The sequence below is a fragment of the Callionymus lyra genome, chromosome 8 (assembly GCF_982586985.1).
Source record: "Callionymus lyra chromosome 8, fCalLyr1.hap1.1, whole genome shotgun sequence".
NCBI lineage: Eukaryota > Metazoa > Chordata > Actinopteri > Syngnathiformes > Callionymidae > Callionymus > Callionymus lyra.
The window spans coordinates 13083638-13104596 of NC_141825.1; the positions used below are offsets into that span (position 1 = coordinate 13083638).

The following is a 20959-nucleotide window of genomic DNA, read 5'->3' on the forward strand; positions in this document are numbered from 1 at the left end:
TGATAGATTTCACTCATGATTTCTCTACCTGTTTACAACAGATATATGCAATGTTTAATTTAAGTTGTACTGACTTTCCCTACACTTGAAGTCAATGGTTTATACCTAATTTCCTTGGATCTTTGAAATTATTTTGAGGTTCTTCTGTCTTTCTTTTTATTGTTTACCTAAATGTTCTTGTAGATGCTTTATCTAGTCAAGGTTCCAACACTATAATAGTACAAGAGCCAACAAATATTAATTCTTTCAAATCTGTAATTTTAACATGAATGAATTTTAAAAGTATAACGTTTAAAAATGGGGAACACGGTGGCGCAGTGGTTAGCTCGGTCGACGAGCCAACTTGTGATCTTTCTGTGTGGAGTTTGTATGTTCTCCCCGTGTTGCTCGGCTTTACTCTGGACACTCCGGTTTCCTCCCACAGTAAAAAAAACATACAGAGGTTGATTGAGAACTTGGGGGGAATTGTCCATAGGTATGAGTGTGTGTATGGATGGTTGTACGTCATTGTGTGCCCTGTGTTGTATTTGATAAAGACATGTCTCTTGTTCAACACTGCAGAAAACTGACCAGAAAATGTTTCCTGGTAGAAAATGAATGAACGTTTAAAAGTTTAGAAAAAATGTCATTAGTACTAAAAAATAAAATAATATAAGGGAAATGAGAAGAGTGAAAATTAAATGAATATAATCGGAGAACTCATATACTAAACTAATGAATTAAAAAAGGTGTTTTATTTTTATTACTTTGCATTACTGTTTGACAAGTTTGAGGGGAAAAAATACATTTTGGGATATTGTGTTTTTGGGGGGAGATGGCTAAAAAGTGGACAACGAGTGTGTCTAATAAATGGCAAAAGAGTGTGCATATTAAAGATAGCAAGAAGGCGTATACAATTGGCAAAAAAGTGTGTATAAAAATGGTGAAAGAGTGCATTTAAAAATGGCATATTATTCTTACAATACAATAAGGGAATTAAGCTTTTTCTGATTCAGATAATATTATTTACTTTTAAATAAAGCCCCTTTTGTGTTCTATGAGTAGAACCCTGCATAGGGCTATGTTATTGGTTTTATTGGCCTTTATGTGTGCGTGAGTGTGTGAGCGTGTGTGTTCATGTTTTCATGCAATTGTGCCTATTGTGTGTAGGTGATAATAAAAAAGTTAACAAGATGAATCAGCAGAATAACAGAATACTTGAATAAGAAAGTAATCGATGCATCCCTGGAGACTAGTGGCTCTTGGAAATGTTAACAAATAGTGGTTAATAGATTCATCTAATTAAGTCTTTAACCAGTCAACAACATGTTCAGATGGTTTTTAACTATTTAAAAAACTCAATTTCATTTTCAGAGTTAAATTGTTTTTTTTCCTGTAATTGAACCTCTTGTCGAATACATCTGTGGTGTCTGGCGCTGGGTTCGACGATGGTAATTTGGACATCTCTGCCAGATTGAAAAACAAAAATACTTAAGAACTAGTCGACTGTGACACAGGTGATATTGTCACATTACACTACACAGATTTAATAGTTGGTTGTAAAAAAGTAGGACCGAAAACCAGTTCAGTTTACAATTTGCACCCTCTCGTCCCTGACAGCAGCCACAAATTGGTTTCTCGGGCATCTTTTTAAGGTTCTATCAGACCTGCAGCTCCTCGGCTCTGTCCCCAGATTACAGTTTAGAGAGGGGGCCGCTTGACTGACAGGCCCTGGCCTCTGCTGTCCCTGGGGGAGGAGGGGAGAAGCATTTGTGATGGCTGCACCGACTCGTACTTCTCTCACGATTTTCTCCAGGCTGCTTTCTGACTGTCAGGCAGAGAGAAAGCTCCCTCTGCATAATTCATTACATTTCCTCTCCTTTTTTCCTCTGCCGGCTGATATCTGGCAGCTACCGTATTCACATTGTTTAGGAGCAAAGCCTAATGGAGCTTGTCATGATACGTTAACGCACTCGATTGTTCGCAGCAACAGTTTGGAAACATCTTTACTTCTTTGCAAGTCCACACAGCTATGTCGAGAAGAATAAGCTGAAAGGCGTTTCTGACGCTAACGGCTTCCACTGAAAAACATTCTCAATAAAGAAGGATTTAGTTGTTCAGCCAGCATCTCTGCATGAAGATGGAGCTTCTTTTCCTCGTGTTATGTTGGATGGGAGCAGGCATTTTAACATGCTCCTCGGGGTCGCCTGTGGCGAGATACTCTGAAATTGTGGACTAGTTATCACAGAGTGTCAGGTTCTGGTCAGCATTTTAGTTTTAGTGGTAGTACCGGTTTTTGTGAGTGTCGGGAGTGATGGTGATGATTTGTTGTAGGAAGCAGTTCAGTTGATTCTGATGGTGCGACCAAACTCGGGTCTACATGACCGGATCTGTTTTAGTTCAGTAAGGCTGAATAATTATATAATAATGTCAAATGATTTCCTTAATATTGCGATTCAATATGTTCTTTCAATGGATCCTCTTATATACGTATATATATATATATATATATATATTATAATATAAAAATAAAGTGTATTCCTTTGTGATTATAAAGATTAAGTCATGAAGCCATTGTTTATTGAAATAAAATGGGGTTGGTTTACTTAGTTACTTTAATTACTGTTGTAAACAGACATAACACAAACGCCTTATAAACACTCACACTGTCACGCAAATACTTCTACCTAAAACGTGCTAAAAAGTGTGTTACTTCTCTCTCGTAAGTGCCCGTAAGTCACACGACTATGTGTCGTAAGTCAAATTAACATTAATTGAAATTAAATCGCAACATTTGCAATATAAAAACACATTTTTTCAAATCGCAATCATATCAGAGGTGCAGTGAATCGTTCAGCCCTAGTTAACAGATGTAAAAGGTTGGAGATCAGGTGTAATGATGGAGACAAAGCTGAGCCAAAAGGAAAAATGTGTTGCTATTCCATGTTGCATCCCACCCTCACATGTTGCTTAACGTAAAGCAATTTCTCTCCCTCTGCGTTTGATGGATCTACTGTCTCCTCCAAGAAGCATCTTAAGACCTATTTATTTGTGCAAGCTTTTTCTTAGTTTTCTTTAGGCTGCTGTGTTTGTCAGTTTTTAAATGTGTATGTATTTTAACTGTGTATTGTTTTTTTTGTGTTTAAGCGCTTTGTGACCCAACCTATAATGACTCAGATTTCAGATGAGTTAGACACACTTAGGAGGTGAATGAGATATTTCAGTTGTCCTGTGAATGAGAAGTGTTTCCCCAGTATAGTCGTTTTAAGAAAGGATATGCTTTCGTTTGGCTCTAGTGTTGTGTGTTATATTTTTCTTTTATGTTAATGTGGCAAAGATTCAGATTCCTCCAACTGAGTAATGGCTCTTGTGATGGCGACTCCTCGATGAAACAGAACTTACTATTAATGCAATTCAGATTGACGTTGCACTAAAGAAAGCATATAGTGTTGAAACATAACTATTGTACTTTCTTTCAAGTACTTTGCAGTATAATTATGATAATTTTTTTGAATAATGAAGGAACAAGTCAACCAAGCTTCGACCTAGAAATATGTCAGGGTTACATTTTCTGTGCGGTATACTCAATAAAGTCACTTAGTTTGCATCTAGAGACATACACTTCTATTATAAAGAGAGATTTCCTCTCTGTAAGATCACTAAAGGATGGTGTAGTATATTTGTCTTGGCATTATTTAAAAAGCTCATACAATGGTTTTAGGGGAGACTTGAACATATCAGGCTGCACAACATGAGTTTTGAGCCAATAACTCAGGCAGGTGACACCTTCGCAAACCTTGTCAACCCACTGTGGTGGTGATGGAGTTGGCATTTATTTCACGTAAATCTGCGAGGAGAAATTTCTCGTTTTTGATGCGACATGACATTCCCCCTCACAGCGTACAAGTTAGAATAGCACATCACCATCATCCGTGTCAGAGCCAGAGGACGACGTCTGCCAGTGAGGGTGTAAACAAGAGCTGATGGGGGGACTTTTATATCAGGGAGAGCCCAAAAGTGGGACGTAAAAAGAACGAATAAATATTTAATGTTGAGGAGTCATCAGTGGTTTGAGTGGATTGATGCTTTTCAGTGTAGTCTAGGGGTGTTGGGAAATTACGATATAGCGATATATTTTTCCCCATACTGTACCGACGGCAATGAATCGATTAAATTATATATATTTGTTATGGTATATTATTTTTTACTATGGTTCTCTTATGGTTAACAGTTCATTACAGTGTGTTTAAAATAAAATAATTCATTTTTTCAGCAGTTTTGTGTTGAAATGAAACTTCCGACCGCTAGATGGCAGCAGTGATTACTATCTATCTACTACGTCCTCCCCAGCTAAAGTAACAATGACATTCCACGAGATCCCAGAGATGACTGAGGACAAGAGGATACAGGTCGTTTTGAGGCAGCTTTCAAAGCTGATGTTGTAGTGTATTTGGGTAATACAACAAATATATCATTGTCCTACAATAATAATATATTGCAATACATCGCCATCCATCATATTGTTGTCCCCGTATAGTGACATGTATCATACCATGTATCATATCACCAGATTATTTCCAAATCACATCCCTAGTGTGGTCCCAGGTTGGGGTTATATATCAACAATTGTTTTTTTTAAGTACTGAGTGAAGCAATTAAAAAAAAACATGTATTTGTTTTTGTGGCATTTGTGTAGTTTTTCTACTTACATTTGGCCGTAATCCAAATTAATCTTGTTTTTAATTGACTAGATTTTGTGTTGCATATAGGTGCAACACAAAATACCTTATTGGTTGTTCAGTAAATCCCCAAGATTATTGTATCTACACAAAAGGACAAAAGTACAAAAGCAAAAATGTACTGTGTTGTTACCAAGACTTACAAGAATTCACAGGTTGCATTCTGCCGACTAGCCAGCAGGGGGAAGCAACAAACATTCGTCACATCACAAAACATTTAAAGTCAAATATCTTTGTCAGATGGTTTTCTTTGTGTGCGGGTGATTGGCATGTGGATGTCAGGGCAGTCCGTCACTTTCAATCACCTGTCTCTCATCTCCGGGCTCCACCGACTGAAATATCTCCAGCTGCTGGAGAAGCTCTTTGCTTGACTGAAGGATCATAATGTGGGGACAGGTGGCAGATTATTGGAGGAGAGGAGCATTAAATAACCTGGAGAATTCTCTGCATTTCATATGACTTGACTCACTTCAGGTGTTATTGGTTTGAATCAAGGTGGGTTTTTTTGGCTCTTAGTCACCTGGTCCTCTTCCACAGAGATGCGTCAGTCAGACACAGGACCAGGTGGAGGAATTAAATATCCACACTGGCCTCCAAATGTCTCGGGATCCCTCAGTCGGATCTGACTAATGAGGCAAGGGAGGTTTGGGGCTTCCTGCCAAAACTGTTGCCGTGGTGATCAGCAGTGAAGCATGTAATGAAATGACTGATCATCAGTTCAGTCAGGTTCATGGATTATCTAAAGTTGGCTGAGACAGAAACTGTTCCTCACTTCATCATGGAGCATAATCTCGAGACACATTTGTGAATTCTTCGATGCCTCTTTGCTTAAAGCTACAGTCTGTCATCACTGTCAGGACACAAGAAAAAAAGAGTATTTTAATTATTATAGTGAACATATTGTGGTTTTGGTTTCTGTCTGTAGGTGTTAATGCTTCATCTCTGAGAGGAAATAAAATGCATCCTCTCTTTGTCTTCGCCTAAATTCAATTGTGTTGGTCAGTCGCCTTAAACATGGGAGTGGGAAGCATCAGCTGTGATATAATGAGAAATCTTTTTTATTTAAAGTGAGGGACATATAGAGCTAAAAATAGTGTCTATTAATAGCATCATGACCACTTAGTATCCTGGTAGTGTTTGGTTTCCCTCGTGCCCACACAGCTAAAACTACATTGTTTCAATCATCATGAATAATCTTTTGAAAATTGTATAAGAAAAAAAAACGTATTTTGCTTAAAAATAATTTTAAAAAAATGCATTTTTGTTATCTTTTGTCGTCATCAGTTTTATACGTTGACACCAGATTCCGCATTACACAAAGTAATATGATAGTTTAATCAATTTTCTTTTCGTTTTTATTGTTACATATCCTTGAAATAAACATATATAATGAACGTTCTACCCCTTACCCTTTTGCACCTGTAATGTACGAAAAGATTATTAAAAAAGAAAAAGGCTGCAGATATTTCCAATGCTTATGTGGGCCTGAGTCAATACTGCCACTTGGTGGACAAAGACGCGACCTACCATTATAAGTTTATATTTTTCGATAAAATTAAAACTCATGAGTCAGATATCGAAAATCAAGTTTGTCGATGAATTTACATTTTGTTGTGCAATCGAGATACAGAGCAATTCAATAAGCATTCGAGTGAAAGTGTAACACAACTATGGAACTTCTACCATTTTATGACGTCGGAAGTGAGTCATGTCAAACAATCTTCATACTCTGAACCCAAATGATCTTTGTGGTTAACATCAAAGTTTTGAACCTTAAATCTTGCTGAACACTTTTAGACATTAACTTTCAGTTCGTATTTAGTTTAGTACAGTTTACCATAAAGACACTCTTAAGATAACTGGATGTAGAAGATGCACCGTTCAAAGGTCATAATCTTAGCAGCCATTGCAATGGAAAGCGAAAGACCCCCACACCATTTACATAAATGATGGGTTCACCAGTTTCCTTTCCAGGGGTTGATGATGCAAGATTGTGTTACTGTTGTTTTCACTTCATTACACAATATGTGCATTTTCAAAGTCATTGTTTTCTGTAAAGCCCAGATATTTGTAAAAGTAGACTCTAGTGCAAACAACTCGAGCACGTTCAACAGGTTTTCTTGAAGAGTCATCACACCGAGTGACTGACCTGAACGGTACTTTAAAACTATAGGCAGGTTAAACGAAAAGCCGTTATTGTCAGGATAACGTTCAAGAAAGACAGGCAGCCCACTCTTTACTTTGTTCTTTATTACACATTAAATAGGAGTGGTGAGATTCATGGCAAAAAAATAGACTCATTTGAGATCAGATCACCGCTCTACAGTCGCCATGACGACGGTGTGATGTAAAGCGGCCACTCATTCGCTTCCCTGGATCTGGACACAGACACTCTAGTCACATACACAAAAGCGGAGTGGGCCTCCAGAAAAATGCAACATTCATTAACACACCAACGAAATGAAGCACAATTTACAAAATATGCACCTTTTCAGTATCACAACTATACAAAGGTTGTTAAAATACGATCAAGGTATAAATGATACATTTAAAAAAAAAAAAGAAATCAGTTGTTGGCACGCAATCAAGGAGGCGGGACATTTACTACTTCTAAAACCATTTTGGTTTCAATTGATGTTAAGTCACTCTTGAACAAAAGGTACTTTTGTTTAGTCAATCTTGGCTAAAAGTGGATGATCACCCCTCGAAACATAACCCCAAATACTATCCCACCTTAAATCACATGTGTAGATTGTTATACATCAGTTTTTTTATATCCAGATAAGAGGAAAAGCAAACATCAAGATTTTCACCCATCATTTAAAATTTAAACACTCAGAAATTCAGTAAAGGTTAGAAGGTTGAATGGGCAACAAAGTACTTCCAAGTTCTAGCTTTTACTTTGACTCCAGGAGCCAAACAAACAAGCCAAACAAAGTTTCAACTGTTGGTTCGTTTCCCATTTGTTTAGAAGACACTTTATTCACAGGTAACAAGAAACAAACCCGACGGTTCAAAGCTCAGGTTTCAATCAGTCTTGTCGAGATTATGGGATTGAGAAAGTTAACTTCCCTTCAGAAGGCATCCAAGGTCAGAACACGACTATGATCAAACTCAATCTGGAAGAGTTGGTTCATTGTAAATATAAAACTATTGTATCAAATTAATGGAAGGTTTTCATTCCGATGTGGTCTAAACATTTGGCCAAGACTGTATTTGGGTGTTAAAGTATATTTGCGAGCACCTAATGTGGATTAAAAACAGCCCGATTAAACCAATAAAAGGAAGATACAGATTAGCCCATGACAAAAACAACAAATTTAACAGCGGACAGCCTAATTTACAAAATCTGCTCCAGTTGCATTGCTACAGTAAGAAGCATTGCTTAAGGGTTTTTGTGTGAGCAAACACGTGGGTGAAAATGTCAGCTTTGGGCAGTAAAAGATAAGTTGAATGATCATTTATGATTTGCTTCAATAAAAGAATTGAATCTGCTCCAACTGTCTGACAAATTCATTTCAAAGAAGAGTTTAATGCAAAGCAGGAAGGGATTCAAAGTCATCTTGTACATCGCCTTTTTTAAAATCAAATCAGGGGAAACTTTAATTCTCAACATCCATCTGTAGTTAATAAACCATGGTAGCTTGTAATACTTTCGACATGTGAGATACAAATGGTGCTAGAAACAGTCCTGGAGGAAAAGAAAAATTAAAAAACGAAATCACTTCCCACACAACGAAAACCATTAAAATGAATGGACTAATCAAGAGGTTAACGGTTTGCATGCATACTTGTATCAGTGTCGTAGCTTTTGTCTGCACACATGGAGACGTCACACAGTGGATCGAGGATCTTAACTGGCTTTTGTTGAGTCACTTGAGGGATGAAATTTCTTTGGCATCCCATTTTTTTTTTTTTTTTTTAAACAAGTCATGACATTACAGCAGGCAAATTATGAAGAATGAAAACAAAAAAAAAAATTGAGGCATTTGTAGAAAAAAACCTTAATTGGTTAAATCCTATAAAATAAAAACATGATTGAGCAACTGGCACTAAACTGAAAATGAAGCTTATCAGGAGAGCAAACAACAGAAAGGCAGAGAGAGCTGGGGTCAGATTTAGTATTCAGTAAGGTGGTGGGCTAATAATTTAGTGTAATGTACAAAATGTATTACTTTAACTGTTCAACATATTTCTTTTAAGTCTGTCTGGAAAAAAGAGGCAATTATTCACATGAGTGTACACTTTGTCTTGGACTTCTTTTTCTTCTTTTTGCCCTCCTTGCTCATCTTCTCCTTATGCTTCCGGATTTCTCGAACTAATGTGTAAAAGGCATCGTCAACTCCCTGCAAGAGAAATCAAGATTCATTTCAGTAACAGTATAATGCTTTTCAACAAAGTAGAGTTTAAACTCCCCAGAAACCCAAGTGCCAAACTGATGACCAGCAGCTTGTGCATTTGAAAATATCAAGTTTTAAGTCTGAATGTCATCGAATATTTATTATTTTTAAAGAATCTAAAGCTTGTGTGTGGTTTGAAGGTTATGTTACAGTCAAAATACTAGTCCACTGCTGCTTGATCAATAACCTTCCAAATACAGCAGACTTACGAACTGCAGCCAGGTCTTTATTTAAATATTTGAAGAAAATAAACATCTAATGGTAACCAATATACCCTCAAGCTAGTGGCATTCTACATTTTTAGCTTGTAGAACCATGTATACTAGAGACGTGCAGGGTTTTACAAGAATATTTTGATTATCAAAAAGGGAAAATAAAAACATATTGTAGGGTTATTTGTTGACATTTTAAATGATTGGTTTCAGAAGCTTAAGTACTGAAGAAAATATTCATGCAGGTCTTGAAATGAATCATGGGAGATCTCTTGTTTATACATGAAACATTTTAGACAAATTGCATAAAATTAACAGGCCAGTTTGTTAAAATAAATATAGCCCTGTGAAATGTACGAAATGCAACCTTTGGACCATACAATGTACAGTGAAATATATATATATAGTTAAATTACCGTATGTTTATGGTCAACTTTGCAAGAGTACACTCTTTTTTTCAGAGCCACTAGTTTGTTTGAAAACTTTTCTGCTGCTCCCATTATATAGTTACTCTGGTCATATAGAAATATTTAGTCGAGACACATGTGGTTTAAAAAGAGCACAATTGTGGAAGTTGTTTGAGTTTGAGCAAACATTTCTCTGCTATAAAGATCAGCAGTCAAGTCGCTGCAGTTACACAAATCATGTTGTTCTTGTTTACTATAATTTGGTTTACACATTCAAAAGTACCAACAAGTTGAAGGTAGTAAAATGTAAGATGTGAATTAAATGCAAGTGCAGCGACTTTCTTTAAATGACATTAAAAACAGAAGGAAATCAATAATCAAAATTTGTGTCAGCATATGAATCTGTATTGAATTTGAAACCAACACCTCTCCCAATTTCTCCGGGCGGAAATATCCGAGCTCATGATTCAGACGATTAGAATTGTTGATTTCTGCAGATTGAGTCACTTTTGCATGAGCAGCTTTAGTCAGAACCTGGGGACGGTTGACAAGGAAGTACCGCATTTCAAATGAGGGATGTGCATTTACTGGATGGAGGAAGTTGAATGTCATCTCCACAAATTATCCGGCTGGTTTACAATATTGACTTAGTGTTTCGTTTGTAAAGCAGAACTGCAATTGAATGAATGATCCCGGCTTTGAAGTTCATTTAAACACCACCAATCCCCAAATTTAACCAAAAAAAAAAAAAAAAAAGGAATGAAAGCAGAAAATATTGCACAAAGATGCAAACCAAGATTGGAGTGAACCGGCCCAGCATGAAAGTAAACCTGGATTATTATGAGCTGTGAGACACTGAAGCATGAAGGAATCAAACATATCACATATGTTAAAGCTTCACCGCAGCCCCGATAGAAACCAGCAGGTTAGCTTTGAGAATCCAGCACCAACGTCTCTCCCACGGCTGGGGGCTCGGCCGCGTACACTTACCCCTTTCACAACACAACACACTTTTTAAGCTTGACACAGCGCGGCGTCTTTTCTTCCTTGCTGAGTTTATTGAGCCGGTACAGCCTGATCTCCCGTACCAGAGTGTAAAAGGCATCTTCCACTCTCTGCAGCATGAGACACAACGTCCCTTCAGGGTTGAGGTATACAGGGGCACACATTTTAAGCCTTTTTTTTTTCCTGTTCTACAAACACTCCTTCCGTCTGACCTGTTAAACCTGCAGGTGCCAGATCCATAGAAACCCATCCTCCACACAAATTCTACCTGCACTTTGTCAAACACTCTGCAGACTTAAAGATGATGAGCGGAACTGCTCTACTTTAAACTAGGAAAAGGATCAGGTATTCCTCGGATGAACTTTACCCATTAATTTTCGTTTTTATTCTCAACATATAGACAAAGATAACTGAACCTGGCCTGCAATTTACTTTGGATATTTTGTTGTATTGTCATACCACACTACTGTACTATAACTCTAAAACAAAACGTGCTGAATTGAGGTACTTACAAACCTGTTTTACTAAATGTTCCCATGTTTATATCCGTCTTTTAGCTAAATAACTCAACAGATTGCAATGAAACTTTAAAGGAAATGTACAAGGAATCAAATTTGACAATGTTCCGAGTTACAAATCTTTTAAAGGACTCTTAATTCTTTTTTAAAGAGTAATTTTTGCTCAATTATGCTTTGTTTGGTGCGACTGAGTTCCAACACACGTACGTAATGATATATAAAATGCTCAAAAGTGACATCAGATTATTCAGATATAATATTAATTAACCTTATTAATTTCATGCAGATGTTTTAATGTTTAACTGAATCTTTGTACACATGTATCAAATTTGTAACCCTGGAAGCCCATTTCATTTTCCAGTCAGATGTAGAAGATTTGAACGGAGGATCCCAAAATAGATTAGACTGACGCAAAGTGAATGCATGCATCGATTGATGTGGCAGCAGTAGTAGACACAGAGAGAACAATCTAAATGGCTGCAAATTGTCATTTAAGCCAATAAAAGAGGTGAAAGTAATTAATTCATTGAATTAAAACAAGCCAGAAACATTTGCGATCGAGACCACAAGGGGAGTTACAGACCGCTACGTCAGCCAGCAGCCACATGGGGGCACACGGCACAGAAAATAGCCCCGACACCAGTGTCATCCACCAGTAGAATCATTAGACACCCCTCCCACTGTTCCCCCGTCAGCCTCCCAACAGTTGCCCTTTCATGCAGACGCCTTTTTAAGACGATCATTTGTAACGTGCGATCCTTTGGAGATTGCCGTAATGATGAAGAATTATCACAAACACATGACGCTGTGGCATGCAATTATTACAGCATCACCCAGAAAATGATCTTCAATGACCCAGAGAGGATGTAATGATGTGCAGCGCATCTCATCGCCACATTAACCGTGAGATAGGAAAAGGAGGGAGGGAGGAAGAAAAAAAAAACACTTAATGTGTCACACATCAATCACAGTGAATGGAGTCTAAAGATGACTCAGATTAGCAAGGACAACCGTTTAGATGTGCCCCTAGTAACAGACAAGCATCGATCAAGTTTAGCGTCGTGTTGAATCTCCCGAGGTAAAGTCAACGCTCACCTGTCTGGTTTTGGCCGAGGTCTCAATAAAGGGAATGCCATAACTGCGCGCTAAGTCCTGAGCCTGCTTGGTGTCCACCGTCCTGGACGGGAGGTCACACTTGTTTCCCACCAACACCATGGGAACGTCCTCGGAGTCCTTCACCCGCTTGATCTGTTCTCTGCGTGTCGACAAAACAAACAATCAATGACTTCCCATTTTGACGTGGATATGTAGGACTTCATTGTTATTGCCTTTCACTTTTTTTGAGTTTGTCAACAGCTTCAATATCGCACCTGTAGTGGTGAATGTCCTCGAAAGACTTGGTGTTGTTGATGGCAAACACACAGAGGAAACCCTCGCCCGTCCTCATGTACTGATCCCTCATAGCACTGTACTCCTCCTGACCTGCAGTGTCAAGGATGTCCAGTAGGCACGTCTCCCCATCGATCACCACCTGCTTCCTGTAAGAATCCTGAGTAAACGAGTAAAGTTAGTCGCACATGTGACCACATATCCCGTCATGGCACTAGATTACAATATATTCTTAAACATAGTATTCATTATGATGTAATGGACAAATGAGTTCAGTCCAAGGAGAGTCATGACTACGATGTGATCCCCAATTTCCCCATTCTTAATATGCGACTGTGGTGCAATAACCGTAAACCATCCCATCAATAATTGATTGGGATCATAACGAGCCTCCCGAAAAGTCGCCCCTGAGAGCGCAGGTGAACAGAAAATTACTAAAAAACTTGTTTGGTTTCTTGAAGACTTAAACCAGTTGAACCTGCTGCAAGTTTTCCAAGAAGTTTAGTCTGGCTCCCATATTATAAAATTAAACCAACAGGGATCCTCACCTCAATGGTGGGGTCGTATTCATCCACGAAGTGATTCTGGATGAGCTGGATGGTCAGTGCGCTCTTGCCTACACCACCAGCTCCCACCACAACCAGCTTGTATTCCGTCATAGTTCACCTGCGGGAGCAAAGGGAAGATTGATAAAGAACAGTACTACAACAAACATTCTCGCCAATACAATTCTACATTACAGTATTTGGTTGCAAGTTAGCTTCTCTAGAATAGACTTCGTCATCATTTTTTAAAAACGTATTGCAGTCTCTTGAAACGTTTAGCAACGCTTAAATTCTGTTTGTGCCTTGTGGGTCAGATTAATAGTTTAATACATGTATTCACATTAAGAATTTTGGCAGGTCGTACAGGAAATCTTCTTTTCTTTAAATACATTTTAAAACAATGATGTGCACATTCTTTAGTATGAATCTTATCGAGCCATTAATAGTTTTAGAAATCTGATCTGACGAGTTGCAGAACTTTCTCCCATCTAAACACAACCTGAAGTCAGGGAGGAGCGACACAGAATATTATTGTCTTGCCTGGACCAACAGACCTAGAATGCGGGCGGGTAGAAACTACTACAGCAGGTTACAGAGCATTCAAATGGTTGCTGCCCAGTCCTGGTCTTCTAGCACTCATCTCACTTTAACGCAAATATACATTTGCTCTGGTTGCTTATAAATAAATGTCCTAGTAAAATTTTTCTTTGCATCATTAACCATGATTGAGATGAGAATTGTTTTTTTATTAACCTGAACCTAATGATTCCTCCAATTACTTGTCCATCTTTATGGTCTCTTCTTTCAAATGAGTTAAAGTTTAACAACCTGCCATGGGCTTGGTTGACTTGACGTTTCTGACCAAGATAAAAAAAAAAGTGGTTCCGTCAGTCAGATCAAAACCTCTGAGGATCTTTCTCATAACAGCCAAGATGACAAATTAGTTAACATCACTTTGTTAGAGCAAATTAAAAGCTTTGCATTCCAGGTCAAAATAAAACCGTCTGACGTGGGAACTGTACGAGCCCTAATGTTGTTTTAATCAGGGTTCATTCGGACAGCTACACCAGTTTGGAATTAAGGCCACACCCGAGTAATCATACCTTGAAATGCATTTTAATCTATTGCAGTCGTTTGTTTTTTTTAATATTCTTGAATCATTGCTGCATAGATCCAATGATTAAATTGATCATAGTTAACACACATTGATGCATTTTCTGTAGTTAGTTTTTAATTCAACCATGTTTTTTTTTAATTCAGTTAACCCGTTACGTCAGGGGTCTCCAAAGTGTTCCACAAAGGGCCACAGTGGGTGTCGTTTTATGTACCAACCCATCAAGAACACCCCTTTTAACCCCATCAGGATTTTAGGAGTGCATCAGTTGATTGACAGCCAATTGGTTAAACTGTACATACTTGATGGGTTGGAACAAAGACCTGCACCACCCTGGCTCTTGAGGACCGGTTTGAAGACCCCTGCGTTACATCATTGATGAAGTGTGATGACAATTCTCTTCAAGATCAGGAGTTTGAGGACACACTTGACAGGTAGTTTTAATAGTAACAAATCATTTCAATGCAGCCCTTTTGTTTATGTAATGGCCTTTGATATATAAAGGGTTTTAAGTTACATGTTTGACCTAATAAGAAGTTTGGATTCCAGCCTCAAATTTCACAGAGGGATTTTTTTTTTTTAAGTAAACAATGTTAAAAAGTAATAGTCAAAGAAAAGCAAATGCGTAGAAAAGTAAGGAATTTGAGGAGTATGAAGGAACAAACTAAAGGCCATATAAGGACAATCTAAACTATCGAATATAGAAGATAAATAAACAGATATTTAGATATAAAGAGAGTGTATTTATGAGGGAAATTGTTGTTTCTTAAAACATTTGAAACAATTAAATTTAGAAACTGTTAATTTTAAAGAATAATCTAAAATAATAGATGTTCGATGATCTTAAACGTTGTGTTATTGAATATGAATCAGTGTTTGACTAATTGTAAAGATCAATAATGTTAAATTGGTTTTCAATAACAAAAAATGTGGCCTACATCGAATATGTTCTTTCAAGATATTCAACTATATCTAATGTTATATTTGATGTTGATATTTAAAGTAAAGTAACAAAGTAAGGTGTTTTAGAAAGTGACAGGCATGAGTATTATCGATCAAATAGATATCTGGCTGAGTAAACGATAGTCTTTGACACACGTAAAACAAGTTTAAAAAAGCCTGATATTATGTTCACAACAACACGGAAATCTGGATTAAAAGTCGGCAGGAATGTTGAATCCAAGCCCGTGTGAGGGTCGCGGGGTTGCCAGGTTGGTGGCACGAAACCCTCTAAAAGTAGTGCTCGGCTGTCGTATGCTAACAAGTTAGCATCTGCGCTTGAAACGCGGTTTCGCAACCAAACCTTCAGCCCTCTCGGTTCTTAACGAAAACGATTATTAAGTTTAAAAGAAGATGTGTGCAAAAATGTGTATTAAACGACTTGGTGTCATTTATTGAAACAGTAAAGGGTGTTGCCAAACGTCTGCATTGCAGGGCCAGACCAGGGTTCACCATTGGGCGTAGTTAGTATTTACAACGATTTTTTTTTATTTTTAAAAACAACTATTTTAATAACGACACTAGTTTCTACCCATGCGAAGTGATCCACGGATGCGTGCAACACAAAACCAGTCATACCAGTGTCAGAAATAAATGCTTATATCGTTTACCTTGAGGCGAGTGCAGGAGTTCCGCGTCTGTAAGTCAAGCTGATATTCCTCCGCTCTCACTCGATCTCTGCATGTCCCGGTTCACCCGCAGCTACCGGCATGTAAGAGCGTCCCTCTTCGTGTCAAAAGCGCCCGGAAAGCAGCGACGAAAGTGGGGGAATTAATCGGTTAAACTTTCCATTTGGACCAGCGTCTGGCCTGTAGCTGCTCGGTCTGGCCTCCTTTTAACAGGAATATGGGCGGATACCGGCGAGCACAGCCGGGGACTTCACTCGGTTTCGGGGCATTTTTCAGAGTCGCTGCACCGGATCAAGTGCAACTTCTACGACAACTTGACTTATTTTATGTTTAATTAAAAAAAACGATTTTACTTGAAATATTAAGAAAATACAATTCCTACAGTGTATTTATAACGCTGAACATGAGTGCCGTAAATTGACATCTAGTGTCGCGCTGCGTCAGTGTGCTTGTTGTTACTTTCCCACTGTGAAGCCAAAAAAGATGTAATAATGCACATTTCTGCTCGGATGGTCAAAGACAATATCGATATGTGGGTCACATGGTGTCGGTCTCAGGACGTCACCTCGGCCTGCTGCAGAGTCAACAAAGACTAGGGGGCGACTCCTCTTTATATAGGCTCTAAATATAACTGGAATGCGCTGCGCGGACGTCATTCCTAGACTGGGACAGGATTTGTCGATCCTTCTCAGCGCGGAGCTGCGTTTCTAAGCTTCACTCTTGCGCCATGATTGCGCATGAGTGCGATAGAACGTTTTTTGACCTAGTTTTATGTAATCATTTTATATAAATGTATTACTTCACCAATCCTTTTTTTTTTTTTTTAACTCAACTTCATTTTTTTTTTTACTTTTGGAAATTAATTCCCCCTGCGTATAAATGCAAGCTTTGACTCAGGATATTTGACCCTTGATATTTGAATACTTGAATGCCGATTTATTATTTCCCTGCATCTTCCATTTGTTGGCCAGGCATGTAGTAATTTCAATCTAAAATCTGTTTTCCAGCCTTAAACTTTCCTGTTAGTAATTTTGGCTTCACTGCGAAATCATACATTTTATCTGTGAACAAAGACCTTAGCGCTGCAGAATAGATAGGTAGGTAGGTAGAACTTTATTGATCCCTCAGGAGGTCTCCTTCGGGGTTTGTTTTTTTTTCCAAATTATCCACAGCAAATACAGCAATTTTTCATAAAAAATAATCAAAATAAAATAAGAACATGAACATAAAGAGAAAGAACAAGATGATACAATCTAAGTCTAAAGATAAAGAACATAGATCAAAGAAAAATAACAAAGACAAAGGATACAAAGACTGACATAGAATAGAACATCATGATACTTTCACTTCACTCCTGCCCCCGGAACTCAGAATTGTACAATTTAATAGCCCGAAGAATGAATGAGCCCTTGGGTCTATTTGTTTTGCACCTGGGAAGGAGCATTCGTGCTCTCATTCTGCTTCTCTGCTCACTGATGACAGTGCTGAGAGGATGACTGTCATCATCCATGATGGACAGTAGTTTGTTCAGTTGACTGAGATGTCTTAGTGGTTGCTTATTTTGTATGTTATTTTATTTCATTCTTTTATTCAGTACTACCACCACAAAAAAAAAATCCTATGTTGTGTTTTCAACACTGGCGTACAACAATTCTGATGTGATATTTATAGTTTTATTACACTGGGTGTGTTATGCTGATTCAAACACAGTCACCCTTGTGATTAAGATTGCGTACAAAAACTACAACCCACTATCATGTTCACAGATTCCTACGTAAGGGTCCATATGTGTGAATGGCTGTCAAAGCGCTTTGTGACCCTGGTCTAGAAAGGCGCTATATAAATAGAGATTATTATTATTATATAATATGAAATAGTTCCATGAAAAAGGTCTGAGTTTATGACATGACGTGATGAACGTCTATCAAACACAAACTGTGCACTTAAACAAGGGCAAGAACACAATTGGGTAAGACCTATACAATTTCCCTTTGTGGTAAAGCAAACTCACTTGAACACCTTCCACAAGAATAACATGAAATTACAAAAAGGTTTATGAGGAAAATTGTGGTTTTTACATACATAAAAACATTCAATTCCTCATTCCTCGGGCTATTAAATTGTACAATTCTGAGGGGCAGGAGTGGAGTAAAAGTATCATGATGTTCTGTTCTATGTTAGTCTTTGTATCCTTTGTCTTTGTTATTTTTCTTTGATCTATGTTCTTTATCTTTAGATTTAGATTGTATCATCTTGTGCTTTCTCTTTTTTTTTTGTTCTTATTATTATTATTATTATTTTTGATTTATTTGTATCATCTTGTGCTTTCTCTTTTTTTTTGTTCTTATTATTATTATTTTTGATTTATTTTTTATGAAAAAAATTGCTGTATTTGCTGTGGGTAATTAGAAAAAAAAGAATTTCCCGAAGGAGACCTCCTGAGGGATCAATAAAGTTCTACTTTATGTGACCTTGTACAATACATATAAGTAATAAGTAATGTTTTTATGCATGCTGTTTGGGTTTTATGTAAGGCGACCTTTAGTGCCAAGAAAGATGCCTCGAAATGAAATGTATTATTATTATTATATAAAAATATACATAAAAAACACAGGTAAGGTTGATTTATGCATCTACATATGATCATTTTTTAGCCATTTGCAGCTCATTCAAGTTACCTTTTTGGACAGCAATGAAATATTATTATATATTTATTTTGCTAGGTTCCATTATTTTTAATTTTTTTAGATTAGCAATTTCTCACTTTCAAAACCACTCGTTTTTTGTTTCCCTGGGAGGAGTTCAGCTCAGCCGGTTGATCTTCTAACAATAATACAATTGATATGATTGATTTTGATCGATCACAAAAGTACTCAAAAATATGCTTGTTTTTTTAATGTCAACCTAATCGTACATGGTTATCTTCTTGCCTGACAAACTAATCAGAATGTGACACAAAAGCAAGTGGATAAATATTGCTTTTCAAATGAAATATAGTTAATGAAAAATATTAAATTTATTAAAAAAATAAAACTTGATCTGCCTTTCCTGTTTTAGATCTGATAGATGTGTTATGTGGGAGCTTAGTAGGCTGCTTTCATAAGTTCAATCTAAAAAATGCCAGGGTGATTATATGTTATCTTCTATATGAATGTTGAAGCACCAAAACCCTGAGAGAACGAGCAGATACTAGATAAGGTCAGTTTAGCATATTATGAGACCTTTACGCCTTCATAACGGGCACTATTTCCCAGCGCACTATACTTTTAAGAGGCAATTTAAACGTCTATTGTCCAATCTATTCAGAAAGAAGACACTACTACGACCCTTTTGCACCTTTTTGTCCTGCTGTATTGTCCTGTATGCGCAACCAGGGAAGCTTTTACTTATTATTATTTTCCCCTTTTGAAGTGCAACTGTTTAACTTGGTAGTTAATCATCATGGTCAAAAAGCTTTCCTTTGATAATCCAAAATTAAATACTCTTAATTGTCTTAATGCAGGTCGATTTTTACAGTATGTACACACTGTTGTGGCTGACGACTGAGGCTGTCAAGCTACATTTTTACCATCTTACATTTAAAATACTTTATCACGATGTTCGATCATCTAAAAAAAACAACCTTCCTTTCCATTACATAGTTGTCTTCTCCAGAATACTCACAGGGAGGCAGCAAATCTCAGTTTTGAATTCTTGCATGTCTACACACATTTCTTGTGGCTTTATTTTAAAATGTACACAATGTTACTTATCTTTGTAGGGAATATTTGAAATACAATTTTAGTAAAACGAAGTTTTATATACAGTTGTTACTTAAACCAATTACTAAAATTAAAATGGTAAAAAAAAACAAGCAGTGTAAATTCGTTGCATGCCATTTTTTTTTTTAAATGAATTTGATATCAACTTCCATTTCCCTAGATATTTCAACCCCCCTTTTAAAGTTGCATTTTGGCAGTAAATGAATATCTGTTCCCCATCAAGTGCAGAATGCGTCACTCTACTTCTTTTAGTTGGCTGTTCTATTAACATGTTTAACAGTATTTAATGGTGTAAGCATCAGATAATGTCATCATCCCATTGTCTTATCTTATCTTTTCTCATCGTCCTATTGGTTCATCAGTTGTGAGTAAGACATCAAGATGGTGTTTGTCCTTTTTACTTCACACAATGACTCATTTCTATCTCGGTCCCATCTGCTGTAAGCCAAGAATCATTGTCTTGGACTGTTATTCAACCTTCTTCCTGTCGCTTTCTAATCGGAGAGAACACAGGAAAATGGAGGTAAAAAAGTGAGTAAGAAAGGAAACTAAACGGTTTCAGTGGAATAAAAACATTTTCTCAATACATAACTATTAAAACCTGCACAATGAAAACCTAAAAACAACTTTTCACTTTGGATAAATCAAAGCTACCAGCCAATACGTTGTTAATTCCAGGTAAATTAATTCCAACTAAAGAAATGCATCTTAGATAAACACTTGTACCGTATAGTGTGTTCAAAAGGCTGCCGTGTGGTACATGAGCAGAATCTGTAATGTCCCTGCAGAATATGAGGTCAGACAATTCATAGAATTCCTCTTTACAGCCCTTGTTGACTAAGCCTTTCCCTGGAAACTGAGTCATGTGATTCCTATGCAATTTGTGTACACTCTTCTGTACCTCTCCATAAAAAGGGGAGCACCCACCCAAGCCTGGCCTTTCCTTGGCAGCTTCCCAAACATTCTCCCAGCGTTGAAAAGCCATGATTGTTTTTCTGAGGCCTCAGCATTTCTGCGTTGACCTCAAGAACTTCAGTCCTTGATTCAAAACTTCTCCACTGAAAACCGTGACTGTCCAGCTATAGGCATTATCTGAGCTATGTTAGAGACTCATTGGCTGTGATTTAGATTTTCTTTTCTACTCAAAGCTTGTATTTATGGATCGGAAAGATGGAATACTTGTTTCTATTCCAGTTTAAATTGTGGATGATGGATCAGATGAAGCAATGTTCTGATGTTTTCTTTTTAACTAGCGTGCTTTG

General features: G+C 37.3%; 1 protein-coding gene across 2 annotated transcripts; it reads right to left on the reverse strand.

Annotated features, from left to right (window-relative positions):
* Positions 1 to 6950: 6950 nt before the first annotated feature.
* Positions 6951 to 16228, reverse strand: kras (KRas proto-oncogene, GTPase). Of its 2 annotated transcripts, XM_087798257.1 has the most exons (6): positions 15919 to 16228; positions 13198 to 13315; positions 12631 to 12809; positions 12356 to 12515; positions 10728 to 10852; positions 6951 to 9064 (listed from the first exon to the last, which is right to left on the reverse strand). In XM_087798257.1, the coding sequence occupies exons 2-5, from the start codon at positions 13306 to 13308 to the stop codon at positions 10733 to 10735; spliced, it is 570 nt and encodes a 189-aa protein (XP_087654383.1). In that variant the 5' UTR covers positions 13309 to 13315; positions 15919 to 16228; the 3' UTR covers positions 6951 to 9064; positions 10728 to 10732. The 2 variants fall into 2 exon arrangements, with proteins under 2 accessions (XP_087654383.1, XP_087654384.1); XM_087798258.1 differs by lacking the exon at positions 10728 to 10852 and having other exon boundaries at positions 15919 to 16157.
* Between the last annotated feature and the right edge of the window lie 4731 nt (positions 16229 to 20959).

Coding starts and splice junctions, on each gene's coding strand:
- kras (XM_087798257.1), bottom strand. CDS start 13,308: ATGACGGAATACAAGCTGGTTGTGGTGGGAGCTGGTGGTGTAGGCAAG. Junction 12,810..13,197: donor AATACGACCCCACCATTGAG/GTGAGGATCCCT, acceptor TCGTTTACTCAG/GATTCTTACAGGAAGCAGGT. Junction 10,853..12,355: donor CCTCGGCCAAAACCAGACAG/GTGAGCGTTGAC, acceptor CTCATGCTGCAG/AGAGTGGAAGATGCCTTTTA.